Source organism: Neohortaea acidophila, assembly GCF_010093505.1.
Source record: "Neohortaea acidophila strain CBS 113389 unplaced genomic scaffold BDY17scaffold_8, whole genome shotgun sequence".
Classification (NCBI taxonomy): Eukaryota; Fungi; Ascomycota; class Dothideomycetes; order Mycosphaerellales; family Teratosphaeriaceae; genus Neohortaea; species Neohortaea acidophila.
The window spans coordinates 470,553-488,856 of NW_022985517.1; the positions used below are offsets into that span (position 1 = coordinate 470,553).

Consider the following 18,304-nt stretch of genomic DNA (forward strand, 5'->3'; position numbering starts at 1 on the left):
GGCAGTACTCATATTCGAGCGCTCCGCTCTGCGACCAAGCATTTCCAACACCACCGTACGAAATGACGCCCAATTTTCGGGCCACATATATTTATAACACCCGCTACTAATTTACACAGTGCAGGAACGTCGACAATCGTTCGCATTGCTTCGTTGTGCACAATTACTCGAATTCGTTCATCCGTACCCAAGAGCTTACCCCAACCCTAACCCTTAGCCAACGCTGCCAAAAACACGCACATACAGAGTACCCGCCATATAAAACACTCATAAACTGTCCGACCGCATCGCTCAGCTGTAAAGCTTCTTCTCCACCCCCAACATGCCCACCACATTGCCCTCCGCCTGCGCGCTCGCCGTGCGGAACTCAAACCGCACAGTCCCCTCCTTCACACCATCCCGCAGCGCATCCAAACTCTGCACGCCCACGTCCTGCAAGCTATGCTGGATGCCAGCCATCAAGTACGGCAGGAACTTGGTCACGCTACCGCGGTCGAGCACGGAGCCGCTCACGCCCTGCGCCACGAGCAACTTGTCGCCTTCGGAGAAGTAGCGCGCGGTGCCCGCGTTCTGCGCCGTGTTGGCCGATTTGGACGCGCTGGTCGAGCCGGAGGCTTTCTTGTCCTCCATTGCGTCGATGGAGCCCATGCCGCGGTAGGTTTTGCGGAGCTGGCCGTCGGGGCCCACGACGTAGGCGCCGGGCGATTCGGTGGTGGCGGCGAGGAGGCCGCCCATCATGATTGTGCTTGCGCCGAGGGCGAGCGCTTTGACAATGTGGCCGACGTTTTGGATGCCGCCGTCGGCGATGCAGGGCACGCCGAAGCGGGCGGCGAACTCGGCTACTCGGTAGACGGAGGTTGCTTGCGGTCGGCCGACGGCCATGACTTCTTGTGTGATGCAGGCTGAGCCGGCGCCCATGCCGATGCGGAGGCCGTCGACGCCGGCGGCGATGAGAGAGGCGGCTTGGTCGCGGGTGACGACGTTGCCGCCGATGACTTGGAGATCGGGGAAGGTGGCTTTGATCCATTGGACCATGGCGAGTTGATAGGTGGAGTTGCCTTGGCTGCTATCGAGGATGACAATGTCCAGGCCTGCCTCGACGAGCGCTTGCAGTCGCTCTTTGTCTGCCTCACGCGTGCCGATGGCGGCCGAGGACAGTAGTTGTTTGGTACCGGGGACTTTGGAGGCGAGAGGGTAATGGAGGTTCTTCATAAGATCGCTTCGGCTGAGGAGGGAGACGAGGTTGTCGTGTGCGTCGACGATGGGCAGTTTGCCTTTCTTCGACTGTCTCAGGATATTGTTGGCTTCGTTCAAGCTCACGCCTTCCCGTGCGGTGACGAGATCGGTGCTCATGACTTCGGTGACGGGCGAGTTGTGGTCATGATGGAATTGGAGATCGCGTGGGGTGACGATGCCGACCAGTTTGCTGCGGAGTGTGCCCTTCTCTGTACAGTAGTCAGCGACCTGGTCGACACTGCTGAGATGTGGCAGGGTAAGGTGGAGAAAGCAGCAAATCAGAGGGTTGATGGGTATCCAAATCGCTCCCGGCACGTTGGCCAGCCGCTTGCGGTTGAACGAAAGTTAATGAAAAAGATTGCATCATGATGCTTCTTTGCGGCGACGCTTAGGAATGTATTCCACCTACCAGTGACGGGGAACCCGCCGAAACCCCACCGCTCCTTCAATGCTCGCGCCTCTCCAACTGTAGTTCGTGGGCTGATGACGATGGGATCGAGGATGAATCCGTTCTCGAATCTCTTCACCTTCCTGATCATCTCTGCTTGCTCTTCAATACTGCAGTTGTGATGAATCACGCCCACACCGCCGAGAAGAGCCATATGGATGGCCATGTTGGCCTCGGTGACGGTGTCCATGGGCGAGGAAGTGAAGGGTGTCTTGAGGGAGATTTTGCGCGTCAACTTGGACGTGAGGTCCACGACGCTCGCCGGGAAGCCGATGTAGCCGGGGAGTAGCAGGAAGTCATTGTATGTGAGCCCGCCAGTCTTCGCCTCGTCCATGAGATCTTCGATGGAGATGCCATCTCGGCTGTGGTAAGTCTTCAAGAGTTGCAAAGCGCTCGCGGGATCCTCGTATGTTGTTCGGTCTCCGTTACTGTGCCCGTTGGCGAGGACGTGGAGGGCGGCCATCTTGGTCGTATAGGGTGGATCGCTGGCGATGTACCGCTCGTAAGAATGAAAGCTGTGAGTGAGATGATGCGGTCTGCGAATTTCAAGATGCACGAACTTTTTACGCGATTTAGAGTTTGGCCAAATCCGTACGCGACCCAGGGTTCAAAAGAAGCTATACCCAAAAGGGTAGCTCGATGTTTACAGCGCTTGGGGACGTCGACAGCTACAGACTTGAGGTATCGAGCGGCCATAACTTATGCAGAAGCGACATCAGCAGTGTACAGACGAAGAGAAGACGATTGAGATAGTATCGGCGAATTTCCAGGCGGTAAATATTCCGAGACCTGTCATACCGCCGGCGGGTAAGCTCAAACTTCCTGGAACACCCCGGCGGCGTCGCGCTACTCCCGAAAGAGCAGTGTGGTGTCTGTGTTTACAAAAACAACCTCCCACTTGCATCACCCGGCCTCCAAAGCGGTTCATGCACCCCGTCCCCTTCATCCTGCTTCTCTCACGCCTCTGTATTCAGTCTCCCCAAGACTCGATGTCACCCAGTTGAGTGCTCTTGGTCGAGAGCATCTGAAATGTCGCCAGACGCGTTCGCGCCATCCGCCAATTCGACATTCTCTTTCCGCATAGCAACGGCCACCACGCAGGCGTGACTGCCTCTCAAAAGCCCCGACACTCGTTTCTTCCCCTCGGAAGGAGTAGTGCTGGCTGCAAGATGCCTTCCTACACGGCCTACGGGTCGCCATCACCTCCGCACAACCGGCGCGATCACTCCCCGGTCAAGAGCTCGCCGCTTCGACACACTCTCTCGACACGCTCCACCGACAGCGATACCGAGAACCGCGTCATCCCATCACTGCATGGAACATTATCCAGCGACAGCCATGGAGCATACCCCTCATACGACCCTGCAAGCGATCCATTCGTAGATAGGGCAAGAGCAGCAGTGGGCGCAAAACGGGACCGATCCGAGTCACCAGTCAAGCAAAGCTCCGCATTCGCCGCCTGGGAGAAGCGTGAGCAGACCCAACAAGATCTACAGAGCTCCAAGCCGTCTCACAAGCGCGCTCAAACAATGGACGTGAGCCCGCGCAAGGTCAAGGACGACGACTGGCGATCCGGAATTGGGCGAAGCGAAAGCCGCGCCGCTCTGAAACCCGTCGCTAGGAACGTACTGCAAGGAGGGGCGCCTGACATTGCCCCACGATTCGCAGTGTCCACGTCCACATATCCCAGCCGCAAGGAAAACGAGGAAGCGCAGAGCTTCCGGCCACTGAGTCGCCAAGAACACCGCACCATGGACCCTCCGCCGAAGCCTACGTCCCACTATCGAGGGAGAAGTACCGATGCTCTTCTGCCGCCCGAGCCCGAGCGTCCAAGAAGTACAAGCCCAATTTCTCCCCAAAGCAAGAACAGCCTGGCCACTCTATCAAGGTCGGACTCCATGCGCGCGAGTACCCGACCCCGAAAGGACGGACATGTGCGATTTTCCTCCAAGACAGACATAAGCGCACCACACTTGGATGGAGAAGATCTCGCAAAGCTAGAGAAGTCCTCTACACCGCAATTCCGCCACTTGAGCGAGATGGCCTCGGAGGAGGGCAGTGAAGATTTCGGGATTCATTCAAAGGAAGAGCAGGTGGTGGGCATGGCCGGCCGGAAGCGATTACAACGGACAGGGTCCGTCAAGCCCAACGCCAAACAACAATGTTCCTTCTCCAGCCAATACGCGTCTACGCGATGGATGGAGACTCAGCGGAAGCACCTTCAAGCATACGAATACCTCTGCCATATCGGAGAGGCACGAGACTGGATCCAGGACGTGCTGGAACCCATGGAGCTTCCTCCCATCGTACAACTAGAGGAGGCATTACGAGACGGAGTGACCCTCGCCGAAGTCGTTGTCCGCCTTTCCACTGGTTTGCCGGTAGACCAACAACCTGCTCTGGGGTCGATGCGCATATTCCGTTCACCGCGCCTGCAGTTTCGCCATTCCGACAACATCGCTCTCTTCTTCCGTTTTCTGGCTCAGGTTGAACTTCCCGAACTTTTCCGCTTCGAACTTGTGGATCTCTACGAAAAGAAGAATATCCCCAAAGTCATCTACTGTATCCACGCGCTCTCATGGCTGCTCTACCGCAAAGGGATAGTGGAGTTCCGAATTGGCAATCTCGTCGGCCAACTCCAATTCGAGGAGCACGAACTGGAAGAGACTCAGAAGGGCATTGATCGCAGCGGTGTACAGATGCCCAATTTCGGTGGCATGAAAGCGGCAATGCAAATCGAAGAACCCGAACCCGAGCCGGAACCTACACCCGAAGAGCTGCTTGCTGAGCAGGAAGACGTGATCCTGGATCTTCAATCGCAGGTCCGCGGTGCCCTCGTCCGCCTGCGGCTCGGCAGTATGATGCAGGATCTGTGGGATGCGGAAGAAAGCATCGCGCGATTCCAGGCAAAGGCCCGTGGCGGGTTTGCGCGGGAGATCTTCGATTTCAGATATGCAATGGATCTGTCTACTCGGAGATTCCAGGCTGCTGCAAAGGGGTGCCTGTTCCGGAGGCGACAGCAAAGGAAGCAAATGGACTGGGCGAGAAATCAGGCTGCGGTGGTCAAAGTACAAGGCCTGTGGCGTGGAAGGCAAGACAGAGCGCAGACGCAACAGATTAAGACTCAGTTGCAGAAGCAGAGCAATGGTACTCGCGAGCTACAAGCTGCGATTCGCGGTGCTTTGGGCCGGTGGAGGGCTGGTGACCTTTGGCAAGAGACGCACGACGTGGAGGTTGAGAAGCAAATGGCTCTCCTCCAAGCTGCAGCAAGAGGCTTTCTACTGCGAAAGAGTCACGAAACCAGACATGCACAGATTCAACGACACCATGATGCCGTTACGGACATCCAGAGCGCGGCGCGAGGGCTGGCGGTCAGACTTCGACAAGCAAGGACTATCGGCGCACTCCAGGGCAGAGAAGCTGGCATTACGAAACTGCAGGCTGTCACCAAAGCATCGCAGGTCAGAATGCAGCAGCGAGTGCTCAAAGAGCGCCTACGCCAGCAAGACGCAAATGTGAAGGTGATGCAATCCTTCGCGCGTGGAATGCTGGAACGAGGACGCATAGGAAAGCAGTTCGCAAGCCTGGAAAAGCAAGAGAGCAAGATCACTGACTTGCAATCGCTGGCGAGGGCATACCTTGAACGACAGCGTATCTTCGAGCAGCTCGTGGAGATGGAGAAAGAAGACGACCGGATCACTCAATTACAAGCGCTCATCCGGGCCATGATGGTCCGAAGCAACATCGGGACTCTACTTGCTGCTCTTGAAGACCATGAAGACGCGATTGTTCACCTCCAGGCGGCAGCCCGAGCATTCGTCGTCCGATCGCAGTTCGAGACCAAGCTTCAACATTACCACGAAAACATGCAAAAGGTCATCAAGCTCCAGTCCTTCGTGCGTGCGAAGCAGCAGGGCGAGAGCTATAAGTCGCTGGTGAATGGGAAGAATCCTCCCTTACCCGTGGTCCGACGACATCTCCACTTATTGACGGACTCGACCCTGGAGTTTGAATCAGAACTCGAGGCTGACAGACTGAGGAAGCAAGTCGTTGAGAGCGTGAGGCGGAACGAACTGGTCGAAAGCTATGTCGAAGGCCTGGACATGAAGATCGCCTTGCTCGTGAAGAACAAGATTACGCTGGATGAGGTCGTCAAGCATCAGAAGCATTTTGGCGGCTCTGCAAGCCAGCTGCTTCGAAGTGGAGCGGTCATCCCGGGTGGGAGCAGTGGCCTCGATCTGAAAGCCCTGAACAAGTCATCTCGGAAGAAACTCACCGGCTACGAGGAGCTGTTCTTCATGCTGCAGACCCAATCGCAGTATCTGGCGAGACTGTGTCAGCAGCTGACTGCTCGTGGTTTGGCCGAGAAGGATGGCAAGAACCTGGAGCGCCTGATGATGACGCTCTTTGGATATGCGCAGAAGAGTCGCGAGGAGTACTTCCTCCTCAAGCTCATGGCGGCAAGTGCGCAAAACACCATCTCACAATCTCAAAACTTGGAAGAATACTTAAGGTTGCAAAGCGGCGCCTTCTACCAACGGCTGCTGATGAGCTACATCCGCAGTCCCAAGGATCGGGCATACCTCAAGAGTCTCTTCGGCGGGCTTGTCAAGGAGGGGATCTGCGCCCAGGATCACTTGGACCTCGAAAGCGACCCGTTGCAAATTTACCGCGCGATCCTGAACAATGAAGAGCTTTCTACCGGCCGACAATCTGAACGCCCACGAGACCTGCCACGCGAAGTGGTGATTCGAGAGGCGGATGTTCGGCCGAAGTATGTCGAGCATCTGCAGGACCTTCGCGACCTGTGCGATAGTTGGTTCCTTTCGCTCGAAGAGACGCTGCACCGCATGCCGTATGGCTTGCGCTATCTCATGGCCGAGCAGTACCGCGCGTTGTGCGAGCACTTCCAACGTGATGATCCCGCGCAGCTCGCCATGCAGATGGGATCTTGGCTTTGGAAGACATTCTTACTACCTGCCCTGAAAGAGCCGGAACTCTGGGGTGTTGTCGATCGAGGCTTGAGTCCTGCGCACAAGCGCAATCTTGGTCAAATCATCACGGTCCTCAGCCAAGTCGCCGCTGGAAGACTCTTCAGCACTGAAAACTTGTACCTGCAGCCGCTCAACAGCTGGATGTCGGAGTCTCTGGACCGCTGGCATGAATGCCTGAACCGAGTTCTGGACGTTCCGAGCTTGGATGAGCATTTCGATGCGGATCAATTCAGCGATTTGTATGCGAAGACTAAGCCGACGTTGTATATCAAATTGGCAGACATCTTCGCGCTGCACAACCTCGTCGCGGACAACCTGTCCGCTGTGGCATCCGCGAGAGATGACCCGATCAAGGAGCTGCTGGCTGACCTGGGCTCGGCAAAGAGCAATGAGAGCGATCTCAGTGGGGCCGTGAGTGGTGGTGAAATCACACTCACGTTGAAGAGCAGGTACACCGTCCAAGAGGACCCGAACGCAGACGCCAGAGCCTTGTTCACGGCAACGAAGCGACTGGTGCTGTACGTCATCAAAGTCCAATCCGGCGCCAATCTGATGGAGATTTTGCTCCGTCCGATCAGCCACGAAGATGCCGACCGCTGGATCCAACTCGTGCAAGAGGAGCTGGCAGAGCAGAATCGCAACAAGAAGCTTCCCAAGCGGCAAAACTCCTTCTTCGACCCTCGCGGCTCCCTCCGCGGCGCCAAAACGCAATCTGTCTACTCCGAGGTGCCATCAACTTGCTCCGAAGACCGAAGAGACCTCCTCGACCTGCAAAGCATGACCTACGCCGAGCTGAAATCCAGCGCTCTGGAGAACATCCTCGCCCTCGAACAACCGCGCATCCCCGCCCAGTTCCGCGTCAGCAGGCACGACAACTACCAAGAGCTCCTCAACGCGCTCGCCTCCGACATCCGGCAGAAGCACCGGCGGCGCCTCGACCGGCAGCGCGAAATCGAAGGCACGCGCGCCACGCTGTCGCAACTCGACGCCAAGGCCGACTTCCTCGAAGACCAGCTCAAGTCCTACAACGACTACATCGAGCAGTGCCTGCACACGCTGGCCAACAAGAAGGGCGCGAAGCATAAATTCCTGCTCCCCTTCACCAAGCAATGGAACCACGAGCGCGAACTCGAGCGCGCCGGTCGCCAACCGAAGTTCGGCTCTTACAAGTACTCCGCGCGCCAGCTGGCCGACAAGGGCGTGCTGCTGCAATGGCCTGGCTATCCCCTTGAACAATGGGGACAGGTGAACGTGGTCATCAGCTCCGACGAGGTGGGCGTTTTCCATCTTGAGGGCAGCTCGGGGAGTCTGATGTTGCCTGGAGCGAGCGCGAATCTGCTGCTGGACGATCTGCTGCAGGCGCAGTACGACAATCAGAATGCGATTGTGGTGTTTGAGGAGGCGGGCGGGGGGGCCAAGTTGGCGGTGAATTTGCTGTTGCATTTGGTGTTTAAGAAGTTTTACCGCGATGAGTGAAGGGTGGAAGGAGAGAGCTTTTCGTGATTGGGTGGTCCTTTGAAAAAGAATTGGAGGTGCGGCCGATTGAGTGCACAAATCACGTTTCGTATACGGTGTAGACGCAGTTCAGTATGCGTACAAACGAGTATAGTTTTACAACACTCTTATCTGGGCTTTGCCTCTCTTCGATTGCTTTCTTGCCGGCGATGCCAACCTGTGGAGGGCAGTCACATCAAGACTGCTGAGCCCGACTCTTTGTATGCCGCAGGTTGCCCACCCGATATTCATCCGGCACCTGCCGCTCCTCCCGATGCGCCAGCCTCACCGGCCGCGCGGTCACACCTCTCCGATACACATTGACCTCCTCCATCTCGCACTCCCACACGTCCCCATGTTGCGCCGGCTCGAGCCCGCACCTCTCTGGCCGCAGCATAGTGGTCTGGATGGACAAGTCCAGGCAGATACCCGACACGCTGAAGCGATCGTTGAGCGCGACGGAGGACAGAAAGACGCGCATCAGCGGTTTGGTGGTGCCGTCGGGGTTGGTGGGGAAGGCCTTGGTGTAGAAGGGCAGGGGGCCTTCGTTGAAGTGGAAAGCGCGGAAGAGCAGCATGGTGATCCAGAAGTTCTGGCCGGCTGCTTTGGCGCTGGTGATGAGTCTTTCGCGCGGTTGCAGGCCGAGCATGATGGCGCTCAAGCTGCGATGGCTGAAGGGCAGGAAGCTGCGGTCGGCTTTGGCGTCGTTGGTGATGAGGCTTCGGCCTGTGCGCGCTTCTTCGCGCAGCCCCGCTTCGATTTGCCAGTGCAGAATCATGTCGGCATATCTGCGCAGTGGGCTGGTGGCCTTGCAGTACGAGTCCAGGCCGAGTAAGCGATGGCGGAAAGGGGTGGTTTGGAGGGTGGTGCCTCCCAGGGTTTGGAGGTGCGCAATGCCCAGATGGAGCGGGGGGATACCATCGCTCGATTCTTTGGCCGCCGGCTCCAAAACGTCCCGGACAAATGTCGCGCTATCGATGGTGTCTGGCCTCTTTACGCTGCCTCTGAAAAGGGCGGGGATCTGGCGCTGCGCGCACCAGCTGCCCGCCGTGTCGCAGGCCAGCAGCATGAATTCTTGCACCAGCACGTTGGCAGATGCGCCTACGGGTTGAAACCAGTTCACCGTCTTCTTCGTGGTCACGCGGATGATCGGGTCGCCTTCCACTCGCCGAGCACCCTTCCGATATGGATGCTCCCATCCAAGCCCGGGGCCCTTCCAACTCGCCCACACTTCCACATCGGGCCGTTGCATGTCGAAAAAGATGCCACCCGCTCGTTTGCGGATTTCCTTTCTCTTGTCGGCCAGGTGATACAGCGTCTTCAATGCCTCGGCGTGGCTGCTGGGGAGACTATGCACTGGGTTCTTCCTCTGCGGCTTTGCAGGGACCTCGCCCCCAATGGTTACCACAACCTTGTCTTCCGGATGCGACTGCGCTCCAATTGCCTCGCCGACCTCCTCCGGTGTCAAGCGCACTACATTGCGCACTATTCCCGCTCGAACCCGCTGATCCAAGGTGTTGCCTTCAAGGTCCATTTTGACACTGAAGGTCAAGCATGGTCGATCCTTGCCGAGAGAGAAGTGGTAATCCGAAACCCAGGCCGGCAGCATGGCGTGCGCTCGTTCGGGGAGATAAATAGTCTCGCCCATATGCCTCGCCATTCTTGCTAGTTGATGCTCCGGTCCGAAGAAGGCCGTTGGGTTCGCAATGTGCACGTGTACCCACCATTGGTCACTGCCCGCTCGCTCGATGCTGATGCCGTCGTCGATCTCGTGAGCATCAATTTTGTCCACACAGTAGACTGGCAAGTCTTGCCAATCGTGCCGAATATCCTTCATGGAATCCGCAAAGTGGTGCGACTTCTGAGATCCCATCTGGGCCAACGTGGATTGGAGTTGCTGCAGCGGCTTGGAATGCTGGCTGGTGGGCAGGAGAAGATGTTCATCGAAGCGTACCCGATTCTCGTGGGGCATGAGTGTGCCGATCTCCTGCAGAAAGAGGATGCCTGTACTCGTGCTGAGTGGAATCTGAGTGTACAAACCCATGGCTTGGAGCAAAAGCGGCGGCAAAGATTGGAGTCGAGGGAATCCGAGGAAGCCATTCACGCAAGCCCACGTCTCCAGGAACCGGATAATGAGCCAATCTTGCCAATTGAACTGCTCTTCCAAAGTGATCTTCAGAGACCCCTGCTCAGACGTGATGGGGAAGCGCTTTTTGCTGGGTCCGATATTGCCATAAGGAGTCATATCGCGGTCCTCTCGGCTCTTCATGACGATCGCTTTGGCTTTCTCCAGGAAACTATAGATGTAGGTCGCTGTCTCTGATGTGCGATTGGCTCCGCCAGCTCGCGCGCCTCCTTGCTTTCCAGTCGCGACTCGGCGGGCTAGGTCGTCTTGCCAGTCCCGAATCCAGCCGCGTACTTGGGATACCATGCTGACCTGCTGTTTGCTACGGATCTGAATATAGCCCGTCATTCGATGAGAGCGTGCGTCCACGTTGAAACCAAAGCCGGCCCTGGCTAGTGCTTTGCGGACCGTGAACAAAGCAGTATCAGACAGCTGCTGCCGGGGTACATTGAGTAGCGTTGTTGCAGCTGACGTCAACGATCCGTACCGTAGATCGGTGTCGTGCGAGAGAATCTTGTGAGCATCGTCTAGTACGCTGGCGTGGCGGCGATACATTTCCAACGATTCCGTGTGGAACTGGACCATCTTGCTGATAAGAGGAGCGGCCGCACTTCGGGGTACGGCAAGGTCCTCCGTGTAGGATTGCTCGGCCAGCTCTTCGATTTCTTCAATAGTCTTGGATTCGGGCAGATAGGGGATGATCGGGTCAATGAGATCGGTTGATATCCAGCCCGGAACGCTGTACTGGATCCACCGGTCGAGAAGATACACCCATCGACCGTGCATGGTGAAGAATTGCCCAAACATGCCCGATGCCCGCACGAAGACAGCGACGATACTTTCAGTCTCTTTGGTCTTGAATTCAAGCTCCACGAGGTCACCAGGTCTCAGCCAGCGAGTGTCGATTGCCACGCCATCTGGGTCTTCATCTGACGATCGCATGAAGTGAGCCTCTGCTTGGCGTTCCTCTTCCGCTTCGAGTGTGTGGTCTTTGAAAGCGCGGCTATCCAGTGGGAGTCGTGTCAAGTGATTCATCACGCCATCTGTGTCGACAGCTTGATCCAAGTCTGCGCCGTCGTCAAGCATTGTTTTTTGGTGGCCATGGAGCTTTTGCCACTGGCGAAGTTGAGCTCGAATCGACGTACTTTTCTCCTGAATTTGATCCAATCCAGGAGGATGTGGTGGGTGGACGTCTGATTCGCGCGCTGCTATGGCTTGCTGTCGGGATTCAGGTGATGAATGAAGGAGTCGAGATTGTTGCATCACGCCCTTCGCGAAAGGACGATAGTTGATATGCGCAGATCGCCAAGCACTTGAAAGAGGCCTTGCTGAGACAAGCCCAGAAATATGCTTGGGCTCATTAGGAAGCACACCCGTCTCCGCCCCGGCCCGATGAAGATCGAGCAGATTGTCGAAGGATACATGCGCCGTGGTGTCCTCGATTGTGGAGGGTCCGGATGCAGATGGGTACTGTTTTATCCTCAAGTCGTTGCTTTCAGCTTCCTCCGCACCGGCTCGATGAAGATCGAGCACATCCTCGAGAGCAGCACGCACTGCGTCTTCTGTAGTGGACCTCCCATATCTGATGAGCCGGCTTCTTATGCCTGCGTAGCGTTGCGCATCTTCACGCAGAGTGCGGTGACCCAAACCAAAATCTCGAGATGTGACGCCTTCATCTATCGTCGGTGAGAGACTGCGCGAAGCGTTGATGGCTTCAGGCGATATCTGCGCTTCATCTTCCTTCCTGCTCTTGCCTAAGTATTGACCCCGGATGGGCTCGTACGACGGCTGGGTATCATTGGAAGACTTCTTCGCTGCACGCTCCGCTGATCTGGCCACGCGATCCTTGCTTTTGCGTTGACGACGTTCCTCGAGAGCGCGTTGCTGCTCTACAAGCCTGTGGTGCTGCTCTTCGCGCTTGCGGGACCGGAAACGACAGGAGAGGCAGATGTAGGTGGGATTGAGAGGTTGGCGTTGAACCGTCTTGTACACAGGGAACATTACCGCGCACCTCATGCGTGCGCCGGGGCTGGATGAAAGTTGTGTTTTGGTCGGACAAGGCAAGAGCGATGATGGATGATGTCCAATGCCAAGACTTCCGAACTTCGCCGCAAGTGCATTTTTCCATGACACCTCCACCACCTTTCTTCCTGACCCTTTCCACCCGTCAAGCATCGGAGGTGAGTACCAGTCTTTCCTATCTCCCCATTCTCCAACGTGATGATTCACCTTATAGCATGTATTACCCGAATGTGTCTTGTACGCATCTGTAGAACAACTTATTAAGCAGACATCTGATCCTCTACCACATCCTCCTCCGATTCGCGCATACCAACGAGAGAGAGAGGAGCTCAAGCTAACGTGGTCTCTGCAGGGCGACGATGTCGACTCCGAAAGCTCCAGCCGGGCACTTCACCATCCTCTACTTCGCCGCGGCCTCCTCGTACACCCGCAAAGACCATGACTTCCTCCCTGCTCCTCTAGCCTTTCATATGCTGTTCGATGTGCTCGATCAAAAGTATCCCGGGTTGAGAGAGAAGGTGCTGGACTCTTCTGCTGTCACGGTCAACTTGGAGTATGTGGACATGGAGGAAGAGGTGGCTAAGAAAGACCGTGCCGACGGCAGCTTGGCCCTGAAAGAGGGCGATGAGGTGGGCATCATTCCGCCCGTCAGTTCAGGATGATGGCGCTTGGGTTATATCTTTTGCCAGTGAATCATGAGGCGGGGCACGGATTGGCCTCTCCACTGCGCCGAGAGTTGCGAGTCCAGTCAGGTCAAGCAATCTGCGACCCGAGCCTCAGAATCGTCGTGCAGGAAACGGCGCAATAGCAATGAGCATATGGATACGAGAATGCCCAAAGGCAGGCGAGAAGTTCGAAGCGCTCTGTGGTTACCAGTCGCCGAGTAAGATGCCATGCGGTATTGCTGATGAGCTCGAAGACTGGAGTCTTCGCACGGCGCATTGATTCAACAGCATCAGCATCAGGCTGACATCTGCATCCTCGCCATGCACTCCAAGGCCTCGTCAAGCACCGAAATCAAAGATATCGGTATTCATCTCAAGACATGTAGAGCTTTACGAATTCGCTTCTGCACGATGATGCTAGGGCGCGCTCGCCTCGAGCACTGTGTTCACTCAACTATCGATGCCGATTCAAATGACACACTTCTAAAGGTCTGTATTCCAGACCGGGCCCGGCCGGGTGTCACAGAAGTGTCAATCACAATTGCGCACGGCTCATCATGCCTAAGAAACCACCGATCACAGATGTGATGTCAGAAAAGGTCAATGCACAGGCGGCCGTTCAGACCGTTTTTCTTGGTGCCCCACCGATCGTGTTTGTACCGAGATCTGGACGAAGCGTGTAGCCACCAAGCACTGCTCCGCGCAGACTCGAGATGTGATGATGGCAAGGCTCTGGGAGGTTAAGACAGACAATAGGCTCCCGAGAAAGAAGGATAAGGATGCCGGTCGACGCAGGAACCCGTTCGCCCCTCCACAACGAATCCGGGTTTTCGGACTTAAAGCCGGAAAGCGAGGAGCTTCGGAGGATTGTTGATCGGGATTGAAAGACACCGCCACCAGGATTTGGCAGTTTGCATCCTAGCATCCTTCGCTCCGCACTGTGACGTTATGCCCTAGCAGTCTCACCGGCAGCCAGAGCGGCACCATCATCAGGCAAGTTGCATCCCGATATGTGCAAGACAAGCGAACGGTCATACCCAGTCGATACGATTGGGCAGCCGGGAGCAGCCCCGCAGGCATTGTGTGTGGATCGCGGTCGTGGGGCTCTTGTGAGGTGAGGTAGCATCGCCGACGAACTGCACAGGAATCCTTTGCTGCCTGGGGCACACTATTGGATGCATACAGCCCGCTTTCCGTTTTCGATAAAAGGCTGCCTTGCAGGATCCTTCCGCGCTCCCCCAAGCAGTAACAATAGAGAACATCCATGCGGGCCACAAAAAGACGCATCCCTTGCGTGCTGGGCAAAGACAGGCGAATGCCATCTCTTGTCCCGTATTGCGTGCGACCGATAAGCACCAACGCGCTTGCACCTCGTCGCCGCATCGCACAATGCGGCATGCCCGGAGCAATGCAATCACGTGGACCGACTGTCCTGCACACAGCCAAGCAGTCAACGGCGGGATGGTACAGACCCCATATCCTCTGTCCACGGGACGCTCGCGCCTCAATAGTTGGACTTGCAAGGGTGCATCGTACGCGAGGGCGGCAAGGCGGGAGGCAAGTTCTGGCGGTCAACGAATTCCATGCTTCGCCACGTACTCGAGCCTCTCGTTCTCCACTCCAAAAGCTGGACAAGCTTTACTGGAAATTTCCTCTTTCGGCCGCGTCTCATGTCAGGTACCACACTCGCGCCCCAGGAACGAAGGAGAATTCGTCTGGGCGTGGTGTTGGCGCCGTGGCAAGAATAGCACCCACGCAGCTCCACCGCGCCTTGCCAGCCAACCGTTGCTCGCTCCCAGACGCCTGAATGGCGCAAACAGGCTAGTGTCCGTTGGCGGCAGCCGTTGGACTTTTGTGCTTCCCCGTGTGGCACCTCGTGTCCCTTCCTGGTTCCTTCGGCACAGGCGAGTCCTGACCAATTGACGTTCGCACGCTCATCAGCACTATTGGACGATCTCGCGAACCTCCCCGGCGCGTGTGTGCCTGCAGCCAAAAAAATGTGGGTAGGTATTTGTAGAAGGTGTTCGCCAGTCCCAAGCATTTCCTCCCGTTTCTTCACTCCGAGCGGCACAAGGCTGTACGACTGCTACTAGACGGCGCTCGTTCTCTTTCGCTTGCAACAGCACACATTCGCTACCTTCCATATTTGGTATCCCTTATCGTACCCACCATGCCTGCCTGGGGCAAGGCTGCCACCGCGGCGCTCGCTGCGAGAAGTTTGTGGGCCGAGCCTGAAGGCTGGGGTATGTGCAAGCCAGCATCGCGCATAGAATTGTGCGCTGACCGTTTCGAAAGTTTCGCCCTTGGGCACTTCCAAAGCCGCCCGGCTCCCTCATTGCCTGGAGAACAATCCCATGCCGAATGGCTACCCGTGGGGCAAGAAGACTGTAGCCGTATGTCCTTGCCAAGTAATAATCGACTTTGCCGGGGAGTCGCTGACGGTCGCCGCAGAACACCAATCCCTACCAAAGTCCGCCCAACACCGGTGTCACCCGGCACTACACTTGGACTGTCACGAAGGAGACCTGCTCTCCTGACGGCGTCAACAATACCTGCTTGCTGATCAACGGACAATTCCCCGGCCCAACCCTCGAAGCGAACTGGGGAGACTGGTTCGAAATCGAGGTCACCAACACCATCGAAGACGAGGGCACCTCCATCCATTGGCATGGCCTGCTCCAAAAACAAACCCCATGGATGGACGGCGTTCCCGGCGACAGTCAATGCCCCATCGCCCCGGGTAAGACTTTCACCTACCGCTTCCAAGCCGACCTGTACGGCACTTCATGGTACCACTCGCATTATAGTGCGCAATACTCCAGCGGTCTTGTGGGGCCAATGGTCATCTACGGACCTCAGAATGTCGAGTACGACGTGGACCTGGGCCCGATCATCATTTCTGACTACTACTCCGAGTACTACTTCGTCAATGTCGAGAAAACCCTGGCCAATTCCGCATCTGGTCAAGCTGGGCCGCCGCTCGCGACCAACAACCTGATCAACGGCAAGACCAACAACGGCGGCAGCATCGCCACTTTCAACGTTCAATCCGGCAAGAGCTACCGTATGCGCTTGATCAACCCAGGTAGTGCCTCTGTGCAGAAGTTCTCCATCGATGGCTACAACTTCACCATCTTTGCCAACGATTTCGTGCCCATCGAACCTTACACAACGGACGTGGTGACCCTGGGAGTGGGCCAGCGATCGGATATCCTGTTCAAGGCAACTGGCAAACCGACCGACTCCGTCTGGATGCGCGGCTTCCGCCCCCCGCCATGCGGCCCTTCTGCAGGCAACGAGCTCGTCTTGGCCGCCATCTTCTACGAGGATGCTGACACGTCTGTCATGCCAACCACCCAAGCCGGACCAAACGCGTACAGCACGTACTGCGGTAACGACCCTCTGTCGGAGACGGTGCCACAGTATCCCATGACTCCCCCGGAACCCGATGTCACCAACCAGATTGCGTTGAACTTCACCTCCAACGGCACTGCTCTGCTGTGGTACTTCAACGGCCAGACCTTCCGCATTGATTACAACGACCCCATGCTGCTGGAGACTAAGCTGGGCAACGCGGATCAGTTCCCGTAAGTTGGCGTGCGAAGCAGTTGAAGAATCTTTCTGACGAAAACTTGTAGTGCCATCCGTAATGCGCACATCTACGACGGGAGCATTAATTCCGTGCGAATCATCCTTGAGTGAGTATTTCGCACGTCCTGCGATCGAGACACGAAGGCTGACAATTCCCCCCCAGAAACCCCGTTCCTCAGCCGCATCCGTTTCATCTTCACGGGCACAACTTCTTCGTGCTGCAAGAAGGGCCCTGCTCCAGCATTCCCGGGCCCACCCCGACTCCCCAGAGCACATACACGAAGCCGCCGGTCAGCACGCAGAAAGCGACTACGGCGAGCTCCCCCTCGCACCACACCACTCCGAAGAGCTCTCCATGGAGTACTCACAGTGTTCCTAGCTCTCCGACAACGGAGCACTCGAAGGGATGGTCGAGCACCTCGGTCTCTCCTCCGCCGTATAGCCCGACCAGCACTCCCTCGAGCTCAACTCCCGCTTACAGCACAAGCCCCTCTTCTACTCCTTCCAATCCGGTGTATGGCTCGACCGCCAGCGCTTCGTCGAGCAATTCGACAAGCACTTTGACAAGCACTTCGAGCACCACATCGACTACCACTTCCACCCCGTCTTACTCCAAGCGCGATGACGACGCCGACCTCAAGCCTCGCATGTGGATCGACAATGGCAAGCGCGACGCCGCGCCTCCCAACAGTTGTTGGGACGGAAGCATTGTCAACCCTCAGGTAAGTCTCGAAAAGACACATGACCTCCTTTGGCACAGAGAAGCAAGCTAACCTCCCCCGCACAGAACCCCCAGCGACGAGACACGCAAATGCTGCAAGCCAACTCGTACATTGTCCTCCAATGGAACCAAGATAATCCGGGCGTCTGGCCGCTCCATTGTCACATCGCGTGGCACTTGAGCGCCGGCATGGCGTACATGGTGGTCGAGAACCCGGAGGCCATTGAGCAGGAGATGCAGATTCCGAGCGTCATGGCGCAGACGTGCCGCGACTGGTGGGCGTGGACTGGTGACCATGTGGTTGACCAGATTGATGATGGGATCTAATGAATTAGGCTGAACATGGGCGGATCGAGGCCCTCGATGCGCGCTGTAATCCGAACGAGCTGATGACAGTTGGGCAAATCGTCCCGAGCTTGTATAATGCTATTACTAGTGCAAGAGGAACTGGAATACACACGATCGTACAATCCCACGCCTTGCCTGCGCATGGAGTTGATCTTGGAGCCTCACGCGTGCCCACTTTTCCCCTCCGTTGCCACGAGCTCGTGAGGGATTATTAAGATTCATCAACCATGCATGCCCGCCGCTCCCCCTCGCCACGATGCCCTCACGTGTACCGCCCGTCCCGATGGCTGTACCTGCTTTCTTAGCCCCGATCGGCGTGTATAGCGTGGGAGTAGTTTCTCACCTCCACTTTACCCGGTCGCCAGTGGCACCGGAAGGCTGGGCGGGTAAATACTTTCCGACGTGATCGACGCCCCGAATTCCCCCATTCGACCTTTCTCCGCATTTGACAGGCAACTCCGGGGCTGAACGATGTGGAGGAGCACACCCCGATGCCATCATGCAACCAAACCCCATCCCCATGTCGACCGTCGCCGGGTAAACCGCAACAGGCCTGGCGCTCTGCTCTCCTCCACGTTCCCGCGTGGCACCTGTTGATCCGGGTAATTGGCTTTTTGACATGTGAGCAAAGCATTGGAGAGAGTAAAGTGGTTCATAAGA

The 18,304-nt window shown here is 56.7% G+C and overlaps 6 protein-coding genes across 6 annotated transcripts; 3 read left to right on the forward strand and 3 right to left on the reverse strand.

Moving 5' to 3' along the window:
- Positions 1 to 99: 99 nt before the first annotated feature.
- On the reverse strand, positions 100 to 2,235 carry BDY17DRAFT_300864 (IMP dehydrogenase/GMP reductase). The gene is made up of 2 exons (XM_033734138.1): positions 1,646 to 2,235; positions 100 to 1,445 (listed from the first exon to the last, which is right to left on the reverse strand). Exons 1-2 carry the CDS (start codon positions 2,145 to 2,147, stop codon positions 292 to 294), a joined length of 1,656 nt encoding a protein of 551 aa, XP_033587766.1. The 5' UTR covers positions 2,148 to 2,235; the 3' UTR covers positions 100 to 291.
- Positions 2,236 to 3,582: 1,347 nt separating this feature from the next.
- BDY17DRAFT_254148 (ras GTPase) lies at positions 3,583 to 8,154 on the forward strand (the record flags this gene model as incomplete). The annotated part of the gene is made up of 2 exons (XM_033731404.1): positions 3,583 to 7,287; positions 7,405 to 8,154. 2 exons carry the CDS (start codon positions 3,583 to 3,585, stop codon positions 8,152 to 8,154), a joined length of 4,455 nt encoding a protein of 1,484 aa, XP_033587767.1.
- A 214-nt stretch (positions 8,155 to 8,368) lies between these two features.
- Positions 8,369 to 11,239, reverse strand: BDY17DRAFT_254541 (uncharacterized protein; the record flags this gene model as incomplete). Its single annotated transcript, XM_033731442.1, has 1 exon — positions 8,369 to 11,239. The coding sequence occupies one exon, from the start codon at positions 11,237 to 11,239 to the stop codon at positions 8,369 to 8,371; it is 2,871 nt and encodes a 956-aa protein (XP_033587768.1).
- A 1,194-nt stretch (positions 11,240 to 12,433) lies between these two features.
- On the forward strand, positions 12,434 to 13,143 carry BDY17DRAFT_184476 (uncharacterized protein). Its single transcript, XM_033729945.1, has 2 exons — positions 12,434 to 12,477; positions 12,672 to 13,143. The coding sequence occupies exon 2, from the start codon at positions 12,679 to 12,681 to the stop codon at positions 12,979 to 12,981; it is 303 nt and encodes a 100-aa protein (XP_033587769.1). The 5' UTR covers positions 12,434 to 12,477; positions 12,672 to 12,678; the 3' UTR covers positions 12,982 to 13,143.
- A 594-nt stretch (positions 13,144 to 13,737) lies between these two features.
- Positions 13,738 to 14,499, reverse strand: BDY17DRAFT_184478 (uncharacterized protein). The gene has a single exon (XM_033729946.1). The coding sequence runs from the start codon at positions 14,380 to 14,382 to the stop codon at positions 13,903 to 13,905; it is 480 nt and encodes a 159-aa protein (XP_033587770.1). The 5' UTR covers positions 14,383 to 14,499; the 3' UTR covers positions 13,738 to 13,902.
- Positions 14,500 to 15,232: 733 nt separating this feature from the next.
- On the forward strand, positions 15,233 to 17,879 carry BDY17DRAFT_184516 (multicopper oxidase-domain-containing protein). Its single transcript, XM_033729947.1, has 5 exons — positions 15,233 to 15,377; positions 15,436 to 16,571; positions 16,623 to 16,682; positions 16,739 to 17,297; positions 17,363 to 17,879. The coding sequence occupies exons 1-5, from the start codon at positions 15,339 to 15,341 to the stop codon at positions 17,621 to 17,623; spliced, it is 2,055 nt and encodes a 684-aa protein (XP_033587771.1). The 5' UTR covers positions 15,233 to 15,338; the 3' UTR covers positions 17,624 to 17,879.
- Positions 17,880 to 18,304: the final 425 nt, after the last annotated feature.